Raw genomic sequence first — 27,475 nt, forward strand, 5'->3', positions numbered from 1 at the left:
GGGGCTGTTTTTTCATTGCCAAGAACCCTAAGGTTCTTCGAGGATCTCAGAAGAACACCGGTTGAACCCCTAATGTTTAGTGTAAGCACAGTTTAACCACTACACTAGAGCATCCAGAGGGTATTTTATTAGCATCCACCTTAGCTGTTCCATAAGCAGCAGCTCTTCCACACAAAACATAATACAGCATGACATAATACAGAATGACATAATACAGAATGACATAATACAGAATGACATAATACAGAATGACATAATACAGAATGACATAATACAGAATGACATAATACAGAATGGCATAATACAGAATGACATAATACAGAATGACATAATACAGAATGACATAATACAGAATGGCATAATACAGCATGACATAATACAGCATGACATAATACAGAATGACATAATACAGCATGACATAATACAGAATGACATAATACAGCATGACATAATACAGAATGACATAATACAGAATGACATAATACAGAATGGCATAATACAGAATGACATAATACAGAATGACATAATACAGAATGGCATAATACAGCATGACATAATACAGCATGACATAATACAGCATGACATAATACAGCATGACATAATACAGAATGACATAATACAGAATGACATAATACAGAATGACATAATACAGAATGACATAATACAGAATGACATAATACAGAATGACATAATACAGAATGACATAATACAACATGACATAATACAGAATGACATAATACAGAATGACATAATACAGCATGACATAATACAGCATGACATAATACAGCATGACATAATACAGAATGACATAATACAGCATGACATAATACAGCATGACATAATACAGCCTGACATAATACAGCCTGACATAATACAGCCTGACATAATACAGAATGACATAATACAGCATGACATAATACAGAATGACATAATACAGCATGACATAATACAGCATGACATAATACAGAATGACATAATACAGAATGACATAATACAGCATGACATAATACAGCATGACATAATACAGAACATCAATAGACAAGACAGCTCAAAGACAGAACTATATAACTTTTTTTTTTAAAGGCACAAGTAGCCTACATATCAATACATACACACAAACTATCTAGGTCCAATAGGGGAGAGGTGTTGTGCTGTGGGTCCAATAGGGGAGAGGCGTTGTGCTGTGGGTCCAATTGGGGAGAGGCGTTGTGCCGTGAGGTGTTGCTTTATCTGTTTTTTAAAACCAGGTTTGCTGTTTATTTGAGCAATATGAGATGGAAGGGAGTTCCATGCAATAATGTCTCTATATAAAACTGTACACTTTCTTGAATTTGTTCTGGATTTGGGGACTGTGAAAAGACGCCTGGTGGCATTTCTGGTGGGATAAGTGTGTGTGTCAGAGCTGTGTGTAAGTTGTCTATGCAAACAATTTGGGATTTTCAAATCAAATCAAATCAAATTTATTTATATAGCCCTTCGTACATCAGCTGATATCTCAAAGTGCTGTACAGAAACCCAGCCTAAAACCCCAAACAGCAAGCAATGCAGGTGGAGAAGCACGGTGGCTAGGAAAAACTCCCTAGAAAGGCCAATACCTAGGAAGAAACCTAGAGAGGAACCAGGCTATGTGGGGTGGCCAGTCCTCTTCTGGCTGTGCCGGGTGGAGATTATAACAGAACATGGTCAAGATGTTCAATGTTCATAAATGACCAGCATGGTCGAATAATAATAAGGCAGAACAGTTGAAACTAGAGCAGCAGCACAGTCAGGTGGAAGTTGAAACTGGAGCAGCAGCATGGCCAGGTAGACTGGGGACAGCAAGGAGTCATCATGTCAGGTAGTCCTGGGGCATGGTCCTAGGGCTCAGGTCAGTTGAAACTGGAACAGCAGCATGGCCAGGTGGACTGGGGACAGCAAGGAGTCATCATGTCAGGTAGTCCTGGGGCATGGTCCTAGGGCTCAGGTCCTCCGAGAGAGAGAAAGAAAGAGAGAAGGAGAGAATTAGAGAACGCACACTTAGATTCACACAGGACACCGAATAGGACAGGAGAAGTACTCCAGATATAACAAACTGACCCCAGCCCCCCGACACATAAACTACTGCAGCATAAATACTGGAGGCTGAGACAGGAGGGGTCAGGAGACACTGTGGCCCCATCCGAGGACACCCCCGGACAGGGCCAAACAGGAAGGATATAACCCCACCCACTTTGCCAAAGCACAGCCCCCACACCACTAGAGGGATATCTTCAACCACCAACCTACCATCCTGAGACAAGGCTGAGTATAGCCCACAAAGATTTTATTTTTTATTTTATTTCACCTTTATTTAACCAGGTAGGCTAGTTGAGAACAAGTTCTCATTTGCAACTGCGACCTGGCCAAGATAAAGCATAGCAGTGTGAGCATACAACAAAGAGTTACACATGGAGTAAACAATTAACAAGTCAATAACACAGTAGAAAACGAAGGGGGGGTCTATATACAATGTGTGCAAAAGGCATGAGGAGGTAGGCAAATAATTACAATTTTGCAGATTAACACTGGAGTGATAAAAGATCAGATGGTCATGTACAGGTAGAGATATTGGTGTGCAGAAGAGCAGAAAAGTAAATAAATAGAAACAGTACGGGGATGAGGTAGGTGAAAAGGGTGGGCTATTTACCAATAGACTATGTACAGCTGCAGCGATCGGTTAGCTGCTCAGATAGCTGATGTTTGAAGTTGGTGAGGGAGATAAAAGTCTCCAACTTCAGCGATTTTTGCAATTCGTTCCAGTCACAGGCAGCAGAGTACTGGAACGAAAGGCGGCCAAATGAGGTGTTGGCTTTAGGGATGATCAGTGAGATACACCTGCTGGAGCGCGTGCTACGGATGGGTGTTGCCATCGTGACCAGTGAGCTGAGATAAGGCGGAGCTTTACCTAGCATAGACTTGTAGATGACCTGGAGCCAGTGGGTCTGGCGACGAATATGTAGCGAGGGCCAGCCGACTAGAGCATACAAGTCGCAGTGGTGGGTAGTATAAGGTGCTTTAGTGACAAAACGGATGGCACTGTGATAGACTGCATCCAGTTTGCTGAGTAGAGTGTTGGAAGCCATTTTGTAGATGACATCGCCGAAGTCGAGGATCGGTAGGATAGTCAGTTTTACTAGGGTAAGCTTGGCGGCTTGAGTGAAGGAGGCTTTGTTGCGGAATAGAAAGCCGACTCTTGATTTGATTTTCGATTGGAGATGTTTGATATGAGTCTGGAAGGAGAGTTTGCAGTCTAGCCAGACACCTAGGTACTTATAGACGTCCACATATTCTAGGTCGGAACCATCCAGGGTGGTGATGCTAGTCGGGCATGCAGGTGCAGGCAGCGACCGGTTGAAAAGCATGCATTTGGTTTTACTAGCGTTTAAGAGCAGTTGGAGGCCACGGAAGGAGTGTTGTATGGCATTGAAGCTTGTTTGGAGGTTAGATAGCACAGTGTCCAAAGACGGGCCGAAAGTATATAGAATGGTGTCGTCTGCGTAGAGGTGGATCAGGGAATCGCCCGCAGCAAGAGCAACATCATTGATATACACAGAGAAAAGAGTCGGCCCGAGAATTGAACCCTGTGGCACCCCCATAGAGACTGCCAGAGGACCGGACAGCATGCCCTCCGATTTGACACACTGAACTCTGTCTGCAAAGTAATTGGTGAACCAGGCAAGGCAGTCATCCGAAAAACCGAGGCTACTGAGTCTGCCGATAAGAATATGGTGATTGACAGAGTCGAAAGCCTTGGCGAGGTCGATGAAGACGGCTGCACAGTACTGTCTTTTATCGATGGCGGTTATGATGTCGTTTAGTACCTTGAGTGTGGCTGAGGTGCACCCATGACCGGCTCGGAAACCAGATTGCACAGCGGAGAAGGTACGGTGGGATTCGAGATGGTCAGTGACCTGTTTGTTGACTTGGCTTTCGAAGACCTTAGATAGGCAGGGCAGGATGGATATAGGTCTGTAACAGTTTGGGTCCAGGGTGTCTCCCCCTTTGAACAGGGGGATGACTGCGGCAGCTTTCCAATCCTTGGGGATCTCAGACGATATGAAAGAGAGGTTGAACAGGCTGGTAATAGGGGTTGCGACAATTGTGGCAGATAGTTTCAGAAATAGAGGGTCCAGATTGTCAAGCCCAGCTGATTTGTACGGGTCCAGGTTTTGCAGCTCTTTCAGAACATCTGCTATCTGGATTTGGGTAAAGGAGAACCTGGAGAGGCTTGGGCGAGGAGCTGCGGGGGGGGCGGAGCTGTTGGCCGAGGTTGAAGTAGCCAGGCGGAAGGCATGGCCAGCCGTTGAGAAATGCTTATTGAAGTTTTCGATAATCATGGATTTATCAGTGGTGACCGTGTTACCTAGCCTCAGTGCAGTGGGCAGCTGGGAGGAGGTGCTCTTGTTCTCCATGGACTTCACAGTGTCCCAGAACTTTTTGGAGTTGGAGCTACAGGATGCAAACTTCTGCCTGAAGAAGCTAGCCTTAGCTTTCCTGACTGACTGCGTGTATTGGTTCCGGACTTCCCTGAACAGTTGCATATCACGGGGACTATTCGATGCTATTGCAGTCCGCCACAGGATGTTTTTGTGCTGGTCGAGGGCAGTCAGGTCTGGGGTGAACCAAGGGCTGTATCTGTTCTTAGTTCTGCATTTTTTGAACGGAGCATGCTTATCTAAAATGGTGAGGAAGTTACTTTTAAAGAATGACCAGGCATCCTCAACTGACGGGATGAGGTCAATGTCCTTCCAGGATACCCGGGCCAGGTCGATTAGAAAGGCCTGCTCACAGAAGTGTTTTAGGGAGCGTTTGACAGTGATGAGGGGTGGTCGTTTGACTGCGGCTCCGTAGCGGATACAGGCAATGAGGCAGTGATCGCTGAGATCCTGGTTGAAGACAGCGGAGGTGTATTTGGAGGGCCAGTTGGTCAGGATGACGTCTATGAGGGTGCCCTTGTTTACAGAGTTAGGGTTGTACCTGGTGGGTTCCTTGATGATTTGTGTGAGATTGAGGGCATCTAGCTTAGATTGTAGGACTGGCGGGGTGTTAAGCATATCCCAGTTTAGGTCACCTAACAGAACAAACTCTGAAGCTAGATGGGGGGCGATCAATTCACAAATGGTGTCCAGGGCACAGCTGGGAGCTGAGGGGGGTCGGTAGCAGGCGGCAACCGTGAGAGACTTATTTCTGGAGAGAGTAATTTTCTAAATTAGTAGTTCGAACTGTTTGGGTATGGACCTGGAAAGTATGACATTACTTTGCAGGCCATCTCTGCAGTAAACTGCAACTCCTCCCCCTTTGGCAGTTCTATCTTGACGGAAGATGTTATAGTTGGGTATGGAAATCTCTGAATTTTTGGTGGCCTTCCTGGGCCAGGATTCAGACACAGCAAGGACATCAGGGTTAGCAGAGTGTGCTAAAGCAGTGAGTAAGACAAACTTAGGGAGGAGGCTTCTGATGTTGACATGCATGAAACCAAGGCTTTTTCGAACACAGAAGTCAACAAATGAGGGTGCCTGGGGACATGCAGGGCCTGGGTTTACCTCCACATCACCCGCGGAACAGAGAAGGAGTAGTATGAGGGTGCGGCTAAAGGCTATCAAAACTGGTCGCCTAGAGCGTTGGGGACAGAGAATAAGAGGAGCAGGTTTCTGGGCATGGTAGAATATATTCAGGGCATAATGCGCAGACAGGGGTATGGTGGGGTGCGGGTACAGCGGAGGTAAGCCCAGGCACTGGGTGATGATGAGAGAGGTTGTATCTCTGGACATGCTGGTAGTAATGGGTGAGGTCACCGCATGTGTGGGAGGTGGGACAAAGGAGTTATCAGGGGTATGAAGAGTGGAACTAGGGGCTCCATTGTGAACTAAAACAATGATAACTAACCTGAACAACAGTATACAAGGCATATTGACATTTGAGAGAGACATACAGCGAGGCATACAGTAATCACAGGTGTTGAATTGGGAAAGCTAGCTAAAACAGTAGGTGAGACAACAGCTAATCAGCTAGCACAACAACAGCAGGTAAAATGGCGTAGACTAGGCAACGGGGCCAACAGATAAAACAAACAAGCAGAATGGAGTACCGTGATTTATGGACAGTCCAGCGTGCATCAGCTATGTAGCCAAGAGATCAGTGTCCAGGGGGCAGCGGTGGATGGGGAAGGGAAGCTGGACTGGCGAGTGTTATCCAGGTTAAAAAAAACGAACAATGACTAAATAGCTTGTAGCTAGTTAGCTGGTTAGCTTCTGGAGGTTCTTGAGTGTGTTCTAAAAATAAATAAAAAAGATCTCCGCCACGGCACAACCCAAGGGGGGGGGGGGGGGGGGCGCCAACCCAAACACATTAATGTTTCCTGTAAAAAATAAGTGATGTCTTTCCTCAACTCTTAGCCAAGAGAGACTGGCATAGTATTTATATCAGCCCTCTGATTACAATGAAAAGCAAAACGTGTTGCTCTGTTCTGGGCCAGCTGCAGTTTAACTAGGTCTTTCTTAGCAGGACTTAACCACATGACTGGGCAATAATCAAGATTAGATAAACTAGAGTCTGCAGGACTTGCTTCCTGGAGTGTGGTGTCAAAAAATCAGACCATCTCTTTATTACGGTCTTTACAACCACTGAATCTATATGTTTTTACCATGACAGTTTACAATCTAAGATAACAACAAGTAGGTCTAGAGGTCTATAACTTAGGGAATGATTTGTACCAAATACAATGCTCTTAGTTTTAGAGATGTTCAGGACCAGTTTATTACTGGCCACCCATTCCAAAACAGACTGCAACTCTTTGTTAAGGGTTTTCAGTGACTTCATTAGCTGTGGTTGCTGATGGGTATATGGTTGAATCATCAGCAAACATGGACACACAGGCTGTGTTTAATGCCAGTGGGTCTGTGCAGCTGGCTGAACGTTTGATGTCTGTATGTTCTCTGTCCTCTCTGAGGACCACCGAGTGTTCAAGGACCTGCTGAATTATTGTTGGGGTTAGGGACTGAGGTGACCCCTGTATGTTCTTTCACTTCTAGGTGGACCAGCGTGTTTTTAAGGACCTGCTGAGTGAGAAGCTCCCCAGACTCCACGCCCACTTTGACCTCTACAAGGTTGACTCCTCCCTCATTACCTTCAACTGGTTCCTGGTCCTCTTCGTAGACTCAGTGAACTCTGACCTCCTCTTCAAGATCTGGGATGCCTTCCTGTACGAGGGACCCAAGGTAGGCTGGATAACATGGTAGAATGGTTAACAGGGTAAGATGGTAGGATGGTTAACCTCTCTGGGATATGTGGGACGCCGGCCAACATCCAGTGAAAATGCAGAGCGTCAAATTCAAATAAATTACTATAAAAAATTTTACTTTCATGAACTTTCATACACCAAATTAAAGCTACACTTGTTGTGAATCCAGCCAACATGTCAGATTTCAAAAAGGCTTTACGGCGAAAGCAAACGATGCTAAAACACCGGTTCCAACTCGCACAACGTGACTACAAAATATCTCATAAGTTACCTGTAAGCTTTGTCCAAATATTTCAAACTACTTTCCTAATACAACTTTAGTTTTTTTTAAACGTAAATAATCAATCAAATTTAAGACGGGATGATCTGTTCTTCAATACCGGAGGAAAACAAAGTGTAGCGAGCTTTCAGGTTTAGAATTAGCGTTAATCTGTCATAGGAGGCTGACTTGGGTGTCGTTTTACAGTGACTTTCATGGCTCTGTCTCTCCTCAGATCATCTTCCGCTTCGCCCTCGCTCTCTTCAAGTACAAGGAGGAAGAGTTTCTGAAGCTTCAGGACTCCATGGCCATCTTCAAGTACCTCCGCTATTTCACCATAACTATCCTGGACTGGAGGTACAGTACTCTCAACCTACCGAATTCTCCTGTCTCTCTGCGTATTGAGTCATGTCTGTCTCTCTGCGTATTGAGTCATGTCTGTCTGACTCATTAGAATGACCAGTAATACTGTGTTTACTGTAGATGCTGATCAAGTCTAATGTTGACTTTCTTGACAAATATGAAAACTAATTTGAAGTCTGTTGTGTGTCATCTGTGTCTGTGTATCTGTGTGCGTCTCTCTCCCTCCCTGCAGGAAGTTGATGAGCATAGCGTTTGTGGACATGAATCCGTTCCCCCTGAGACAGATCCTTAACCGCAGGACCTTCCATCTGGAGAAGGTTAGACTAGAGCTGACAGAGCTAGAGGCCATCAGACAAACCTTCCTCAGAGAGAGAGACACACACACCGACGCAGGCGCGCTGTGTAGCGACGATGAGGAGGACAACTAGCCAATCACGGCCCAGGCCAAATAGCACATTAGTAGAGAGACTGACCACGGCCCCCGACGCACGCACGCAAGCTTTGTAGCAACAACTAGCACACAGCCTGTCAGGGTGCAGTGCCTGCAGACTCCAGCCAATCAGGATCCAGGTCTGTGTGATTCCATCGTATCACCTGCAGACTCCAGCCAATCAGGGCCCTAGCCTGGCTATCCCGCCCACCTTCAGACCAAACAGACGCTGTCATGAGTAATGACCCACCATGATGAACAGTGATATATCCACATACTCCCCACTCTCTACTACGCTGGACCTGTCACCTCCATGTTCTTTACATACTGAACCCTGTTGCTTGGACCTGTCACCTCCATGTTCTCCACATGTTGAACCCTGTGGCTTGGACCTGTCACCTCCATGTTCTCCACATGTTGAACCTGTGGCTTGGACCTGTCACCTCCATGTTCTCCACATGCTGAACCCTGTGGCTTGGACCTGTCACCTCCATGTTCTCCACATGCTGAACCCTGTGGCTTGGACCTGTCACCTCCATGTTCTCCACATGCTGAACCCTGTGGCTTGGACCTGTCACCTCCATGTTATCCACATGCTGAACCCTGTGGCTTGGACCTGTCACCTCCATGTTCTCCACATGCTGAACCCTGTGGCTTGGACCTGTCACCTCCATGTTCTCCACATGCTGAACCCTGTGGCTTGGACCTGTCACCTCCATGTTCTCCACATGTTGAACCCTGTGGCTTGGACCTGTCACCTCCATGTTCTCCACATGTTGAACCTGTGGCTTGGACCTGTCACCTCCATGTTCTCCACATGCTGAACCCTTTGGCTTGGACCTGTCACCTCCATGTTATCCACATGCTGAACCCTGTGGCTTGGACCTGTCACCTCCATGTTCTCCACATGCTGAACCCTGTGGCTTGGACCTGTCACCTCCATGTTCTCCACATGCTGAACCCTGTGGCTTGGACCTGTCACCTCCATGTTCTCCACATGCTGAACCCTGTGGCTTGGACCTGTCACCTCCATGTTCTCCACATGCTGAACCCTGTGGCTTGGACCTGTCACCTCCATGTTATCCACATGCTGAACCCTGTGGCTTGGACCTGTCACCTCCATGTTCTCCACATGCTGAACCCTGTGGCTTGGACCTGTCACCTCCATGTTCTCCACATGCTGAACCCTGTGGCTTAGACCTGTCACCTCCATGTTCTCCACATGCTGAACCCTGTGGCTTGGACCTGTCACCTCCATGTTCTCCACATGCTGAACCCTGTGGCTTGGACCTGTCACCTCCATGTTCTCCACATGCTGAACCCTGTGGCTTGGACCTGTCACCTCCATGTTCTCCACATGCTGAACCCTGTGGCTTGGACCTGTCACCTCCATGTTATCCACATGCTGAACCCTGTGGCTTGGACCTGTCACCTCCATGTTCTCCACATGCTGAACCCTGTGGCTTGGACCTGTCACCTCCATGTTCTCCACATGCTGAACCCTGTGGCTTGGACCTGTCACCTCCATGTTATCCACATGCTGAACCCTGTGGCTTGGACCTGTCACCTCCATGTTCTCCACATGCTGAACCCTGTGGCTTGGACCTGTCACCTCCATGTTCTCCACATGCTGAACCCTGTGGCTTGTTGTGGCTGAGGAACATTGAGCTGAGAGATTGCCATGACAACCACAGTGTTATTCTGTCCCACGGCCATACTGCTGTGATTGCAGAGCTGGATCATGCCAATCTGAATCAGTATTTTTCTAATAAATCATTGTGCTCTTTTGGAGAGGAGGGACTGATTTGTATTCGTAGATAACCTGACTGCTATAGCCCTCTCAAAGTATAGGTAGGTGTGTTTCTTGTTTCCAGATTGGTTTTGTAGGAGACTATGCTGCTGCAGTATACTATACAGTAACCAGCAGGCCTTGTTGGTAGCCCCTGTCTGTCTACGAAGCACTTGAACCACTTTTACCAAAACGGCTATTGATTGGCGCTTTACATAGAAACCTTGGACCAATAATAGTCCATCATTCCAGACTCCAGTACATTTCCAGAAATGCTGTCCCTCCCCTTCCCGTTGAACGAAGGATGAGGAACAGAGGCAGAACCCGGATTCACCTCAACCCTGTCACAGGGCAGGAGTTATTGTACTCTGCACAGCTTCAAGTCCCTCTGCGGTAACATACTGTCATCACCATCACGTGGTGTTAATAAGGGGACATTTTATGAGGGAATCTACTACTCTGAGTATCACCTGTCTTTCTCTTCCTGTTTACATTTTCCCTTGACTTTTTCTTCACTTATTTTTGTGCTTTCCAGACCCATCAAATGTTGTTTCTTTGATATTTGTTCTGAAATGTTTCGGCACATCTACACTGACTAGACCGAACATTAGGAACCAGTTTCTAATATTGAGTTGCACCCCCACCCCCCTCTTTGCCCTCAGAACAGCCTCGCGTGGTTGGGGCATGGACTCTACAAGGTGCCGAAAGCCTTCCACAGGGATGCTGGTCCATGTTGACTCCAATGCTTCCCACAGTTGTGTCAAGTTGGCTGGATGTCCTTTGGGTGGTGGACCATTCCGGATACACACAGGAAACTGTTGAGCGTGAAAAACCCAGCAGTGTTGCAGTTCTTGAAACAAACCGGTGCGCTTGGCACCTACTACCATACCCTGTTCAAAGGCACTTAAATATTTTGACCCTCTGAATGGCACATATACACAATCCATGTCTCAATTGTCTCAATGCTTAAAAATCCTTCTTTAACATGTCTCCTCCCCTTCATCTACACTGATTGAAGTGGATTTAACAGGTGACATCAATTAGTGATCATAGCTTTCACCTGGATTGTCTGTCATGGAAAGATCAGGTGTTCTTAATGTTTTGTCCACTCAGTGAATGTTTCCACTTAATTTAGTATTAGATTATTGAGTGGCCAACTATATCGAATGTGACTTTTTTTTTATACAAATGAAGAATTGTGGTGTCGCACAATGCCATATAAACAATGAAATGTTGTCTTATAGTTGTACTGTGAGAGGTGTGTTTTCTCTGAGAGCTGGTCTCTCTACGAACCTTCTGATGTCGAGTTGAGTGCTGTACCCATCCATCATGTTACCATGGTTTCACTTACCTATATAGGTTTATTGTTTGACAGGATTGCACCCAGCATTAAAAACACAAGTTATACTCACTTTAACTTCACACACTTCCTGTTGACCAATCACTTTACCTTCACACCATACCCTTCCTGTTGACCAATCACTTTACCTTCACACCATACCCTTCCTGTTGACCAATCACTTTTTGTATTTGTTCCAATGTTAATTTCTTTGATCAAGTATTGTATCACCTTGTATCTCAGCTGGTTTCTTTCTGTATTCCATAAGCTATCCCATTCCCTTGTTATTGCTGTTGTAAGGATGGAGGTGTGTCTGACCCTGTGCATGACCACTCCTCAATCCTAACACTCTTTTTAAAGCAACACCTTTACACAATCATCTAGTGCCATTTGCAACCTTCCACAAAACCGTCAGGACACTTTCTCTTGTATCTATGAATATTGAATATCATTTCCACAGAATTCTTATTCAACTGATCGTGACCGAAATGGCCCACTATAAACACAAATAAATATTTTATATGAGTTGTATGATCATCATCACCTAATAAACATTGTTATAGCTTACTGTGCACATTTGTGTTAATGCTGTTATGTACTTTCTACAGAGAAAGGATCCTTGACTTTTCCACATTTTGTCTCTTGGACTAAACACAATGTCAAAGTTGTGTTTTTTTACAAATGAATAAAAATGAAAAGCTGTAATGTCTTGAGTCAATCAGTATTCAACCCCTTTGTTATATCAAAAGCCTAAATCAGTTCAGGAGTACAAATGTGCTTAACAAGTCTCATAATAAGTTGCATGGACTCACTCTGTGTGAAATAATAGTGTTTAACATGATTTTTTGAATGACTAACTCATATCTGTAAGGTACCTCAGTCGAGCAGTGAATTTCAAGCACTGATTCAACCACAAAGACCAGGGAGGTTTTCCAATGCCTCACAAAGAAGGGCACTTATTGGTAGATGGTTAATATATATTTTTTAAAGCAGACATTGAATATCCCTTTGAGCATGGGGAAGTTGTTAATTACACTTTGGATGGTGTATCAATGTACCCAGTCACTACAAAGATACAGGCCTCATTCCTCACTCAGGTGCCAGAGAGGAAAGAAACTGCTCAGGGATTTCACCATGAGACCAATGGTGACTTTAAAACGGTTACAGGAGAAAACTTAGTCACTCCACAATTGACAGAGTGAAAAGAAGCCTGTACAGAATTTAAAAAAACATGCATCCAGTTTACAAGGAACTAAAGAAACACTGCACAAAATGTGGCAAAGCAATTCACTTTTTGTCCTGTACACAGTGTTATGTTTGCTACAAACCCAACACATCACTGAGTACCACTTCATATTTTCAAGCACACTGGTGGCTGCAGCATCTTACAGGTATGCTTGTAATCGTTAAGGGTGGGAGTTTTTCAGGATAAAAATAAACAGAATGGCGCCAAGCACCGGCGAATCCTAGAGGAACCTGGTTGTCTGTTTCAGCATGACAACGCCCCATACACAAAGCGAGGTCCAGAGAAATGGTTTGTCAAGATCGGTGTGGACGAACTTCACTGGCCTGCACTGACCTCAACCCCATCGAACACATTTGGGATGAATTGGAATGCCTACTGTGAGCCAGGCCTAATCACCTAACATCAGTGCCCTGACCTCACTAATGCTTCCATTCAGCCACAGCAACATGTCCCCACAGCAATGTTCCCAGAAGAGTGGAGGCTGTTATAACAGCAAGGGGGGGGGGGGCTACTCCATATTAATGCCTTCCCAGAAGAGTGGAGGTTGTTATAACAGCAAGGGGGGGGGGGCTACTCCATATTAATGCCTTCCCAGAAGAGTGGAGGTTGTTATAACAGCAAGGGGGGGGGGGGCTACTCCATATTAATGCCTTCCCAGAAGAGTGGAGGTTGTTATAACAGCAAGGGGGGGGGACCAACTCCATATTAATGCCTTCCCAGAAGAGTGGAGGTTGTTATAACAGCAAGGGGGGGGGGACCAACTCCATATTAATGCCTTCCCAGAAGAGTGGAGGTTGTTATAACAGCAAGGGGGGGGGACCAACTCCATATTAATGCCTTCCCAAAAGAGTGGAGGTTGTTATAACAGCAAGGGGGGGGGGGGGACCAACTCCATATTAATGCCTTCCCAGAAGAGTGGAGGCTGTTATAACAGCAAGAGGGGGGGGGCTACTCCATATTAATGCCTTCCCAGAAGAGTGGAGGCTGTTATAACAGCAAGAGGGGGGGGGGGGCTACTCCATATTAATGCCTTCCCAGAAGAGTGGAGGTTGTTATAACAGCAAGGGGGGGGGGGGGGGGACCAACTCCATATTAATGCCTTCCCAGAAGAGTGGAGGTTGTTATAACAGCAAGGGGGGGGGGGGACCAACTCCATATTAATGCCTTCCCAGAAGAGTGGAGGTTGTTATAACAGCAAGGGGGGGGGGGGGGGGACCAACTCCATATTAATGCCTTCCCAGAAGAGTGGAGGTTGTTATAACAGCAAGAGGGGGGGGGGGGCTACTCCATATGAATGCCTTCCCAGAAGAGTGGAGGTTGTTATAACAGCAAGAGGGGGGGGGGGCTACTCCATATGAATGCCTTCCCAGAAGAGCGGAGGTTGTTATAACAGCAAGGGGGGGGGACCAACTCCATATTAATGCCTTCCCAGAAGAGTGGAGGTTGTTATAACAGCAAGGGGGGGACCAACTCCAAATGAAAAATGCCCATGATTTTGGAATGAGATGTTCGACGAGCAGGTGTCCCCATCATTTTGGTAATGTAGTGTATCAGAGGTGTGGATTGTAGTAGCTTGATGCATTGCTACAGTACCACTTACCACAACAACGCCAGAATATAGTATGATCCATTGCAGTCATAAGCGGCAGCTGCCTCGCGGTTAAGAGCTTTGGGCCAGTAACCGAGAGGTTGCTGGATGGAGTCCTTGAGGCGACTAGGTGAGAAAAGTGTCAATGTGCCCTTTTTATTTATTTTATTTATTTATTTTACCTTTATTTAACCAGGTAGGCAAGTTGAGAACAAGTTCTCATTTACAATTGCGACCTGGCCAAGATAAAGCAAAGCAGTTCGACAGATAAAACGACACAGAGTTACACATGGAGTAAAAACAAACATACAGTCAATAATGCAGTATAAACAAGTCTATATACAATGTGAGCAAATGAGGTGAGAAGGGAGGTAAAGGCAAAAAAGGCCATGATGGCAAAGTAAATACAATATAGCAAGTAAAATACTGGAATGGTAGTTTTGCAATGGAAGAATGTGCAAAGTAGAAATAAAAATAATGGGGTGCAAAGGAGCAAAATAAATAAATTAAAATTAAATACAGTTGGGAAAGAGGTAGTTGTTTGGGCTAAATTATAGGTGGGCTATGTACAGCTGCAGTAATCTGTGATCCTGTAAGGGGAGCTGGTCATTCCCATTCAAGTCCAGGTTCTAGTCGTTGTAACTCTGTCCATCTCTTCAGCCGTGGCACATGAAGCACAGCGTTGTCAAATAAGGTTGTGTTGCAGCGCTGTTTAGTGCCGCTAATGCCAGTGGTGGTGTTACTACTACTGCTCTAATATCCAGGTGGTGTTACTACTACTACTCTAATAGCTAGGTGGTGTTACTACTACTACTACTGCTCTAATAGCCAGGTGGTGTTACTACTACTGCTCTAATAGCCAGGTGGTGTTACTACTACTGCTCTAATAGCTAGGTGGTGTTACTACTACTGCTCTAATAGCCAGGTGGTGTTACTACTACTACTACTGCTCTAATAGCTAGGTGGTGTTACTACTACTGCTCTAATAGCTAGGTGGTGTTACTACTACTGCTCTAATAGCCAGGTGGTGTTACTACTACTGCTCTAATAGCTAGGTGGTGCTACTACTACTGCTCTAATAGCCAGGTGGTGTTACTACTACTGCTCTAATAGCCAGGTGGTGTTACTACTACTGCTCTAATAGCCAGGTGGTGTTACTACTACTGCTCTAATAGCCAGGTGGTGTTACTACTACTGCTCTAATAGCCAGGTGGTGTTACTACTACTGCTCTAATAGCCAGGTGGTGTTACTACTACTACTACTGCTCTAATAGCCAGGTGGTGTTACTACTACTACTACTGCTCTAATAGCCAGGTGGTGTTACTACTACTACTACTACTCTAATAGCCAGGTGGTGTTACTACTACTACTACTGCTCTAATAGCTAGGTGGTGTTACTACTACTACTACTACTCTAATAGCTAGGTGGTGTTACTACTACTACTACTGCTCTAATAGCCAGGTGGTGTTACTACTACTACTACTGCTCTAATAGCTAGGTGGTGTTACTACTACTACTACTGCTCTAATAGCCAGGTGGTGTTACTACTACTACTACTGCTCTAATAGCCAGGTGGTGTTACTACTACTACTACTGCTCTAATAGCCAGGTGGTGTTACTACTACTGCTCTAATAGCCAGGTGGTGTTACTACTACTACTACTGCTCTAATAGCCAGGTGGTGTTACTACTACTGCTCTAATAGCCAGGTGGTGTTACTACTACTACTACTGCTCTAATAGCCAGGTGGTGTTACTACTACTGCTCTAATAGCCAGGTGGTGTTACTACTACTACTCTAATAGCCAGGTGGTGTTACTACTACTACTACTGCTCTAATAGCTAGGTGGTGTTACTACTACTGCTCTAATAGCCAGGTGGTGTTACTACTACTACTCTAATAGCCAGGTGGTGTTACTGCTACTGCTCTAATAGCCAGGTGGTGTTACTACTACTACTACTGCTCTAATAGCCAGGTGGTGTTACTACTACTACTCTAATAGCCAGGTGGTGTTACTACTACTGCTCTAATAGCCAGGTGGTGTTACTACTACTACTCTAATAGCCAGGTGGTGTTACTACTACTGCTCTAATAGCCAGGTGGTGTTACTACTACTGCTCTAATAGCCAGGTGGTGTTACTACTACTGCTCTAATAGCTAGGTGGTGTTACTACTACTGCTCTAATAGCCAGGTGGTGTTACTACTACTGCTCTAATAGCCAGGTGGTGTTACTACTACTGCTCTAATAGCCAGGTGGTGTTACTACTACTGCTCTAATAGCCAGGTGGTGTTACTACTACTGCTCTAATAGCCAGGTGGTGTTACTACTACTGCTCTAATAGCCAGGTGGTGTTACTACTACTGCTCTAATAGCCATGTGGTGTTACTACTACTGCTCTAATAGCCAGGTGGTGTTACTACTACTGCTCTAATAGCCAGGTGGTGTTACTACTACTGCTCTAATAGTCAGGTGTTGTTACTACTACTGCTCTAATAGCCAGGTGGTGTTACTACTACTGCTCTAATAGCCAGGTGGTGTTACTACTACTGCTACTGCTCTAATAGCCAGGTGGTGTTACTACTACTGCTCTAATAGCCAGGTGGTGTTACTACTACTGCTCTAATAGCCAGGTGGTGTTACTACTACTGCTCTAATAGCTAGGTGGTGTTACTACTACTGCTCTAATAGCCAGGTGGTGTTACTACTACTGCTCTAATAGCCAGGTGGTGTTACTACTACTGCTCTAATAGCCAGGTGGTGTTACTACTACTACTACTGCTCTAATAGCCAGGTGGTGTTACTACTACTGCTCTAATAGCCAGGTGGTGTTACTACTACTGCTCTAATAGCCAGGTGGTGTTACTACTACTGCTCTAATAGCCAGGTGGTGTTACTACTACTGCTCTAATAGCCAGGTGGTGTTACTACTACTGTTCTAATAGCCAGGTGGTGTTACTACTACTGCTCTAATAGCCATGTGGTGTTACTACTACTGCTCTAATAGCCAGGTGGTGTTACTACTACTGCTCTAATAGCCAGGTGGTGTTACTACTACTGCTCTAATAGCCAGGTGGTGTTACTACTACTGCTCTAATAGCCAGGTGGTGTTACTACTACTGCTCTAATAGCCAGGTGGTGTTACTACTACTGCTCTAATAGTCAGGTGTTGTTACTACTACTGCTCTAATAGCCAGGTGGTGTTACTACTACTGCTCTAATAGCCAGGTGGTGTTACTACTACTGCTACTGCTCTAATAGCCAGGTGGTGTTACTACTACTGCTCTAATAGCCAGGTGGTGTTACTACTACTGCTCTAATAGCTAGGTGGTGCTACTACTACTGCTCTAATAGCCAGGTGGTGTTACTACTACTGCTCTAATAGCCAGGTGGTGTTACTACTACTGCTCTAATAGCCAGGTGGTGTTACTACTACTGTTCTAATAGCCAGGTGGTGTTACTACTACTACTACTGCTCTAATAGCCAGGTGGTGTTACTACTACTAATTCTACTGCTCTAATAGCCAGGTGGTGTTACTACTACTGCTCTAATAGCCAGGTGGTGTTACTACTACTGTTCTAATAGCCAGGTGGTGTTACTACTATTACTACTGCTCTAATAGCCAGGTGGTGTTACTACTACTACTACTGCTCTAATAGCCAGGTGGTGTTACTACTACTGCTCTAATAGCCAGGTGGTGTTACTACTACTACTCTATTAGCCAGGTGGTGTTACTACTACTGCTCTAATAGCCAGGTGGTGTTACTACTACTGTTCTAATAGCCAGGTGGTGTTACTACTACTGCTCTAATAGCCAGGTGGTGTTACTACTACTGCTCTAATAGCCAGGTGGTGTTACTACTACTACTCTAATAGCCAGGTGGTGTTAATACTACTGCTCTAATAGCCAGGTGGTGTTACTACTACTACTCTAATAGCCAGGTGGTGTTACTACTACTGCTCTAATAGCTAGGTGGTGTTACTACTACTGCTCTAATAGCCAGGTGGTGTTACTACTACTGCTCTAATAGCCAGGTGGTGTTACTACTACTACTACTGCTCTAATAGCCAGGTGGTGTTACTACTACTGCTCTAATAGCTAGGTGGTGTTACTACTACTGTTCTAATAGCCAGGTGGTGTTACTACTACTGCTCTAATAGCCAGGTGGTGTTACTACTACTGCTCTAATAGCCAGGTGGTGTTACTACTACTGCTCTAATAGCCAGGTGGTGTTACTACTACTGCTCTAATAGCCAGGTGGTGTTACTACTACTGCTCTAATAGCCAGGTGGTGTTACTACTACTACTACTGCTCTAATAGCCAGGTGGTGTTACTACTACTGCTCTAATAGCCAGGTGGTGTTACTACTACTGCTCTAATAGCCAGGTGGTGTTACTACTACTGCTCTAATAGCCAGGTGGTGTTACTACTACTGCTCTAATAGCTAGGTGGTGTTACTACTACTGCTCTAATAGCTAGGTGGTGTTACTACTACTACTACTGCTCTAATAGCCAGGTGGTGTTACTACTACTGCTCTAATAGCCAGGTGGTGTTACTACTACTACTACTGCTCTAATAGCCAGGTGGTGTTACTACTACTGCTCTAATAGCCAGGTGGTGTTACTACTACTGCTACTGCTCTAATAGCCAGGTGGTGTTACTACTACTGCTCTAATAGCCAGGTGGTGTTACTACTACTGCTCTGATAGCCAGGTGGTGTTACTACTACTACTACTGCTCTAATAGCCAGGTGGTGTTACTACTACTGCTCTAATAGCCAGGTGGTGTTACTACTACTGCTCTAATAGCTAGGTGGTGTTACTACTACTGCTCTAATAGCTAGGTGGTGTTACTACTACTACTACTGCTCTAATAGCCAGGTGGTGTTACTACTACTGCTCTAATAGCCAGGTGGTGTTACTACTACTGCTCTAATAGCTAGGTGGTGTTACTACTACTGCTCTAATAGCTAGGTGGTGTTACTACTACTACTACTGCTCTAATAGCCAGGTGGTGTTACTACTACTGCTCTAATAGCCAGGTGGTGTTACTACTACTGCTCTAATAGCCAGGTGGTGTTACTACTACTGCTCTAATAGCCAGGTGGTGTTACTACTACTACTACTGCTCTAATAGCCAGGTGGTGTTACTACTACTACTCTAATAGCCAGGTGGTGTTACTACTACTACTACTGCTCTAATAGCCAGGTGGTGTTACTACTACTGCTCTAATAGCTAGGTGGTGTTACTACTACTGCTCTAATAGCCAGGTGGTGTTACTACTACTACTACTGCTCTAATAGCCAGGTGGTGTTACTACTACTGCTCTAATAGCCAGGTGGTGTTACTACTACTGCTCTAATAGCCAGGTGGTGTTACTACTACTGCTCTAATAGCCAGGTGGTGTTACTACTACTGCTCTAATAGCCAGGTGGTGTTACTACTACTACTCTAATAGCCAGGTGGTGTTACTACTACTGCTCTAATAGCCAGGTGGTGTTACTACTACTGCTCTAATAGCCAGGTGGTGTTACTACTACTGCTACTACTCTAATAGCCAGGTGGTGTTACTACTACTGCTCTAATAGCCAGGTGGTGTTACTACTACTGTTCTAATAGCTAGGTGGTGTTACTACTACTGTTCTAATAGCTAGGTGGTGTTACTACTACTGCTCTAATAGCCAGGTGGTGTTACTACTACTGCTCTAATAGCCAGGTGGTGCTACTACTACTGCTCTAATAGCCAGGTGGTGTTACTACTACTGTTCTAATAGCCAGGTGGTGTTACTACTACTACTACTGCTCTAATAGCCAGGTGGTGTTACTACTACTGCTCTAATAGCCAGGTGGTGTTACTACTACTACTACTACTCTAATAGCCAGGTGGTGTTACTACTACTACTCTAATAGCTAATAGACTATAATAGACTATATTCAGCAAGTACCAGGTAATAACATGATTATATACAGAGAGTACCAGGTAATAACATGGCTATATACAGGAATGACCAGGTAATAACATGGTTATATACAGAGAGTACCAGGTAATAACATGATTATATACAGGAATGACCAGGTAATAACATGGTTATATACAGAGAGTACCAGGTAATAACATGATTATATACAGATAGTACCAGGTAATAACATGGCTATATACAGGAAGTACCAGGTAATAACATGGCTATATACAGGGAGTACCAGTACTGAGTATAGCCATGTTACTTTTACTCGTTATTGTTATTCACTGTATATTTAGTCTTCATATCACTATGTAATTTATTTTCATGTTAACTCCGTATTGTTGGAAAAGGACCCGTAAGTAAGTCTTGTCCATCTACTCCTGTTGTTTGCAAAGCATGTGCCAAATAAAATTGGATTTGACTTAGATTTGCTATTGCCACATTCTCTAGCCAGCTGGGTTCACTCACACTTTGCTTGTGTTGGAACATTGTGTGTCTGTCTGTAGTAACAGGAAAAGCGTATGAATGTATAACCTACATCAAACACTAATGATCTTTTGAGAAACCACTAAAGCTTTATCTAAAAGGCAGAAGAACATTTCAAGACTATTTCTGATCATCACTTTCTTTTTCTCAAACCCCCACATCGTGTGGGCTTCCTCAACGTCACAGTGCTGTTTCGTGTATAGCCAACAGATGGCATCATTTTCAGACTTATACATGTGTGTCTGCTTGGAGCGACAGACCAGTCTGTGTCTGTGCTTGGAGGGGACAGTCACAGCACACTGAAAACACTGCAGTCAAGAGTCACAGACAGGAGTAGTAAGACTTACTACAGCAATAAGACCAGCTATTTACTTTGATATCACATAAGGTAAGAACATCAAGTACTTTGTTATAGCTTACCTAGTGGAGTTGGTACATTGTTCTGACAAGGAAACTGTCCCTTCACGTTGTAATGTTGTTACAGCTCTTATTGATACATTGGGTGGAGAACGTTTGTTCAACTCTTAAAGGCAACTTGAAAATCATTCATCATTCTTTCAATGATCATGATTATAGTTTGACGTGTTCAATCTTCCGTCATTTCTGTAATTCTATGCTTTTGAATATTCAGGGTTGATCCTTGTTAATGCTGTTAATTTGGCATTCAAAATCAGGCTTGCCTAATACTGAAGCCCTGTTGTACCAACAGTGGCATTTAGATTCAGGCTTAGTGTTTCCAGGCTCCTTGACTAAAATGTTGTGAAAGAAAGGCAAACTGGGACACTATTCCTATTGTAGTACACTGCTTTTAACCAGGACCCATAGGGAGACCCATAGGGAGACACATAGGGAGGTCCATAGGGAGACCCATAGGGAGGTCCATAGGGAGACCCATAGGGAGGTCTATAGGGAGGCCTGTAGGGAGACCCATGAGGCCCATAGGGAGACCAATAGGGAGGCCCATAGGGAGACTCATAGGGAATCCCATAGTGAGACCCATAGGGTGGCCCATGAGACCCATAGGGAGGCACATAGGGAGACCCATAGGGAGGCCCATAGGGAGACCCATAGGGAGGCCTGTAGGGAGACCCTTAGGGAGGCCCATAGGGAGGCCCATAGGGAGGTCTATAGGGAGGTCTATAGGGAGGTCCATAGGGAGGTCTATAGGGAGGCCCATAGGGAGACCCATGAGGCCCATAGGGAGACCAATAGGGAGGCCCATAGGGAGGCCCATAGGGAGACCAATAGGGAGGTCTATAGGGAGGTCCATAGGGAGGTCTATAGGGAGGCCCATAGGGAGGCCCATAGGGAGACCCATGAGGCCCATAGGGAGGTCCATAGGGAGGTCTATAGGGAGGTCTATAGGGAGGCCCATAGGGAGGCCCATAGGGAGACCCATGAGGCCCATAGGGAGACCAATAGGGAGGCCCATAGGGAGGCCCATAGGGAGACCCATGAGACCCATAGGGAGGCCCATAGGGAGGTCTATAGGGAGACCCATAGGGAGACCCGTAGGGAGACCCATGAGACCCACAGGGAGACCCATAGGGAGACCCATAGGTCTATAGGGAGGCCCACAGGGAGACCCATAGGTCTATAGGGAGACCCATAGGGAGACCCATAGGTCTATAGGGTGCTTTTTGGGATGCTACCTAATAGTTTTTTTCTCCAAGGCCATAGTCATGCCCATTGGCCTGTAGTGTTAGGCTCAGCTTCCTATCCTGGGATCCTATCCTGGCTCAGCTTCAGAAGGATCCTATCCTGGCTCTGCCTCAGAATGATCCTATTCTGGCTCAGCCCTCAGAGTGATCCTATTCTGGCTCAGCCCTCAGAATGATCCTATTCTGGCTCAGCCCTCAGAATGATCCTATTCTGGCTCAGCCCTCAGAAGGATCCTTTCCTGGCTCAGCCCTCAAGAGGATCCTATCCTGGCTTAGCCCTCAGAAGGATCCTATTCTGGCTCAGCCCTCGGAAGGATCCTATCCTGGCTCAGCCCTCAGAATGATCATATCCTGGCTTATGGAACACATGGAGTTGCACCTCCTTTTCGTTTGAGCTGGAATGTAGTGCAGCATGCTGGGACATGTGGGTAGAGATGTCAGTCCTCATCTCACAATCGCTCGTCAGTGCGTTGCTGCGCTGCTCTCATTCTGCTCTCATTCTGCTCTCATTCTCTCTTGTTTTGTCGCTCAGAACTGAACAGGCAATTCTCTCTCGTTGTGTCACTCAGACTGAAGACAGAGTTACATGTTTATCGTTTACGAGGACGTATTGACCCTCAATGAGGACATTGGGCATGGCTGTTTTCAAGCAACAGAGAGTAGAGGACTTCTATGAGATTGGTGAAGAGCTGGGGAGGTGAGTGTGTTGCTGTTTCTCCTGAACTGTTATGACTGTTTTATGAGCTCTTATAGACCTGTTATGTAGCTCTATGCTCTGTGTTCTGTATGTAGATTATAATGTACTGTATGTCATTATTATGAGCTCTTATAGACCTGTTATGTAGCTCTATGCTCTGTGTTCTGTATGTAGATTATAATGTACTGTATGTCATTATTATGAGCTCTTATAGACCTGTTATGTAGCTCTATGCTCTGTGTTCTGTATGTAGATTATAATGTACTGTATGTCATTATTATGAGCTCTTATAGACCTGTTATGTAGCTCTATGCTCTGTGTTCTGTATGTAGATTATAATGTACTGTATGTCATTATTATGAGCTCTTATAGACCTGTTATGTAGCTCTATGCTCTGTGTTCTGTATGTAGATTATAATGTACTGTATGTCATTATTATGAGCTCTTATATACATCTTATTTAGCTCTAAGATCAGTGTTTGTGTTTTTAGTCTTTATAATGACTCCTCCTTAGTGTTAATCCCAGCCCCACATGTTGACTGGCCAGCCAGCCTGATCCTGGGGAGTGCTGTTAAGGAGGACAACAGAGAACTGCAAACAGCTGGCTTGTTGATGTGTATAGGACAGGAGCTAGTTACAGTTTACAGCAAGTTAAATATTGGACAGGATAATGGTGTTAAATGTAGGATAGGATACTGTAATGGAGATAAATATAGGATACTGTAATGGCGATAAACGTAGGACAGGATAATGGAGACAACCATAAGACAGGATAATGGAGAAAACATGCTATGTGATAATGGAGATAAACACAGGACATGCTCATGTAGATAAACATACTATATCATAATGGAGATAAAAACACAGGACAGGATAATGGAGAAACATACTATATGATAATGGACATAAACACAAGACATGATAATGGAGATAACATACAATATGATAATGGAGAAACATACATGACATGATAATGGAGGTAACATAATATATGATAATGGACATAAACACAGGCCATGATAATGGAGATAAACACATGACAGGATAATGGAGATAAACATACTATATGATAATGGAACATAATAGTTAAGGTGATTTCCCAAACTGTTATTCAACTTTCTCAACCTGTCTTCAGGGTAGTCTATTTTCAGCCAATGTGGAAATGAACCTGTAGAAACCCCAATCTCTGGTTCAAAACTGTCCCCTCAACGGGCCCTATAGGCAGACTAACCTCCCAGTAAGGAACTGCTGTTATAGAGAACATATAGGGGAAATCCTTCTAAGGAAGTATACAATAATTCAAAAGAGGTTAGGAATGTGTTCAGCAGGAAGTTCATTAAGTCACGTGTGGGACAGACGGACAGTATTGGAGGGTTCCAGGAGAAGGCCAACAGCACTTCTACACAGACAACAGGACTTGAAATATGATCTGTGGTCTACCACACTATAGTAACTTCCTGTTCTGGTATTTTCTGCGACACAACCTGCTAGGAGTTAACTTTGTTCTCTTTAAAACTGGGTTCAGTTCAGATGGCTCTTGCCTCTCTATTTGAATGCTGGTTATTGGAACATTCAGCTGTTACCGGGAAGATGGCTTTATTGTGATCAATAGGGATTGTTTAGGACACACAAGACTTCACGAGTGGTTAGATTTGCATGTGTATGTGTTGAACCCCCAGACACAAGGACAGCAACAAGACTGGGCTGGGAAGCCTCAGACAACTGTAATGAAAGAGGAAGGACTGTGTGTGTGTGCGTGTGTGTGTGTGTGTGTGTGTGTGTGTGTGTGTGTGTGTGTGTGTGTGTGTGTGTGTGTGTGTGTGTGTGTGTGTGTGTGTGTGTGTGTGTGTGTGTGTGTGTGTGTGTGTGTGTGTGTGTGTGTGTGTGTGTGTGTCACGGAAGTGTGTGAGAGTTTCCTCAACACCTCAGCAGCTGCTGTGTCAGTTATTAGAGAGAGAGGGGGGGGGGGGGGGAGAGAGGGAGACTGTCAAAGAGAGAGAGAGATCATAGGGAGAGAGATTGGTGGAGAGAGAGAGAGAGGTGGAGAGAGAGAGAGGGATAGAGAGGGAGGAGAGGGAGACGGGTCGAAGAGAGAGAGAGAGATCATAGGGAGAGAGATTGGTGGAGAGAGAGAGAGGGGGGAAAGAGAGGGGGGAGAGAGGTCAGAGAGAGAGAAACAGATAGATTAGAGAGACAGATCAGAGGGAGGAGAGGGAGAAGGGTCGAAGAGAGAGAGAGATCATAGGGAGAGAGATTGGTGGAGAGAGAGAGAGGGGTGGAGAGAGAGAGAGGGATAGAGAGGGAGGAGAGGGAGACAGGTCGAAGAGAGAGAGAGATCATAGGGAGAGAGATTGGTGGAGAGAGAGAGAGGGGGGGGGAAAGAGAGGGGGGGAGAGGTCAGAGAGAGAGAAACAGATAGATTAGAGAGATAGATCAGAGGGAGACAGATCACTTGCTTTGGCGATGTTACATATGTTTCCCATGCCAATAAAGCCCTTGAATTGAATTGAGAGAATAGTTTCAACTTGAGCAGCAGCTGCTGAAAAAAATGAGCTCCTACAAATATTGAAATTAGCAGGTTTCTAAAGTGAAGTACATTGGAAAAAACTAAAGACAACTGAATGTGAGACAAAACAAGCAACAAATGAAGAAGATAGGCCTATAAGATTGTGCAGTTAGCTTAGCTAGCTGGGTTGTTAAGCAGTTGTTAGGGACTCTCCTAAAAGAAGATAGTTAGCTATGAAAAAACGAGCTAGTTAACAACTCAATAAAAAGACAGAAGACAAAGGACATCAAAGTAAAGCAGTTCTCTAAAGACTCTAATACAAGAAACAACGCTGTTTTGGAAAAGCTACCTTCTATTAGAACGTTGTAGCTATGCTATGCTAAGCTATGGACATTGTTTACACACCACACATCCAGACGGAGAAAGCTAAGAAAGGTTTCAAAGGCTTGATGATGGGACAGAAGCATATGCTGAGGTAACCTCTGGCAAAAGTCCCCTTAGAACTACTAGAGATTGGAGAGGTGTGCCAACTACTGTATATAATATGCAAACTACTGGACTAGACAGACCCTTTAATTCACACAACATATAACACAAACACTAAATCCTTTAATTGAATCCACATATCAAATTGACAAAAAAAGGATCCCAGACAGATCCCTGTCTGCATGGCACTCAAGGGTACAGAAAGCACTTCCTTCCTTAAACAGCTAGGATGCCCACTACAGCTGAAACAGAGCAGTACCTAGCCAACTGCTTTGCCCTAGTCCCACTACAGCTGAAACAGAGCAGAACCTAGCCAACTGCTTTGCCCTAGTCCCACTACAGCTGAAACAGAGCAGTACCTAGCCAACTGCTTTGCCCTAGTCCCACGACAGCTGAAACAGAGCAGTAACCTAGCCAACTGCTTTGCCCTAGTCCCACTACAGCTGAAACAGAGCATTACCTAGCTAACTGCTTTGCCCTAGTCCCACGACAGCTGAAACAGAGCAGTAACCTAGCTAACTGCTTTGCCCTAGTCCCACGACAGCTGAAACAGAGCAGTAACCTAGCTAACTGCTTTGCCCTAGTCTCACGACAGCTGAAACAGAGCAGTAACCTAGCTAACTGCTTTGCCCTAGTCCCACTACAGCTGAAACAGAGCAGTAACCTAGCTAACTGCTTTGCCCTAGTCTCACGACAGCTGAAACAGAGCAGTAACCTAGCCAACTGCTTTGCCCGTCCCACGACAGCTGAAACAGAGCAGTACCTAGCTAACTGCTTTGCCCTAGTCCCACTACAGCTGAACAGAGCATTACCTAGCTAACTGCTTTGCCCTAGTCCCACGACAGCTGAACAGAGCAGTAACCTAGCTAACTGCTTTGCCCTAGTCCCACTACAGCTGAAACAGAGCAGTACCTAGCCAACTGCTTTGCCCTAGTCCCACGACAGCTGAAACAGAGCAGTAACCTAGCTAACTGCTTTGCCCTAGTCCCACTACAGCTGAACAGAGCTGTACCTGGCCAACTGCTTTGCCCTAGTCCCACGACAGCTGAACAGAGCAGTAACCTAGCCAACTGCTTTGTCCTAGTCTCACGACAGCTGAAACAGAGCAGTAACCTAGCCAACTGCTTTGCCCTAGTCTCACGACAGCTGAAACAGAGCAGTAACCTAGCCAACTGCTTTGCCCTAGTCCCACGACAGCTGAAACAGAGCAGTACCTAGCTAACTGCTTTGCCCTAGTCTCACGACAGCTGAAACAGAGCAGTACCTAGCCAACTGCTTTGCCCTAGTCCCACGACAGCTGAAACAGAGCAGTACCTAGCCAACTGCTTTGCCCTAGTCCCACTACAGCTGAACAGAGCTGTACCTGGCCAACTGCTTTGCCCTAGTCCCACGACAGCTGA

The 27,475-nt window shown here is 45.1% G+C and overlaps 2 protein-coding genes across 3 annotated transcripts in view; both read left to right on the forward strand.

Moving 5' to 3' along the window:
- tbc1d2b (TBC1 domain family, member 2B) overlaps window positions 1-12,143 on the forward strand; it is a 106,446-nt gene extending 94,303 nt beyond the window's left edge. The window contains exons 14-16 of the mRNA XM_031832867.1: window positions 7,050-7,235; window positions 7,753-7,874; window positions 8,113-12,143. Coding sequence (XP_031688727.1) covers window positions 7,050-7,235; window positions 7,753-7,874; window positions 8,113-8,308 — 504 coding nt within the window. The 3' untranslated portion in view covers window positions 8,309-12,143. The remainder of the gene's footprint in view (window positions 1-7,049; window positions 7,236-7,752; window positions 7,875-8,112) is intronic.
- An 8,838-nt stretch (window positions 12,144-20,981) lies between these two features.
- Window positions 20,982-27,475, forward strand: part of dapk2b (death-associated protein kinase 2b) — a 53,905-nt gene continuing 47,411 nt past the window's right edge. The window contains exons 1-2 of one of the 2 annotated variants that reach the window (XM_031832868.1): window positions 20,982-21,113; window positions 22,919-23,083. In XM_031832868.1, the coding sequence (XP_031688728.1) occupies window positions 23,007-23,083 (77 nt within the window). In that variant the 5' untranslated portion in view covers window positions 20,982-21,113; window positions 22,919-23,006. The remainder of the gene's footprint in view (window positions 21,114-22,918; window positions 23,084-27,475) is intronic. The other variant, XM_031832869.1, reaches the window with a different exon arrangement.

The sequence above is a fragment of the Oncorhynchus kisutch genome, linkage group LG10 (assembly GCF_002021735.2).
Source record: "Oncorhynchus kisutch isolate 150728-3 linkage group LG10, Okis_V2, whole genome shotgun sequence".
NCBI lineage: Eukaryota > Metazoa > Chordata > Actinopteri > Salmoniformes > Salmonidae > Oncorhynchus > Oncorhynchus kisutch.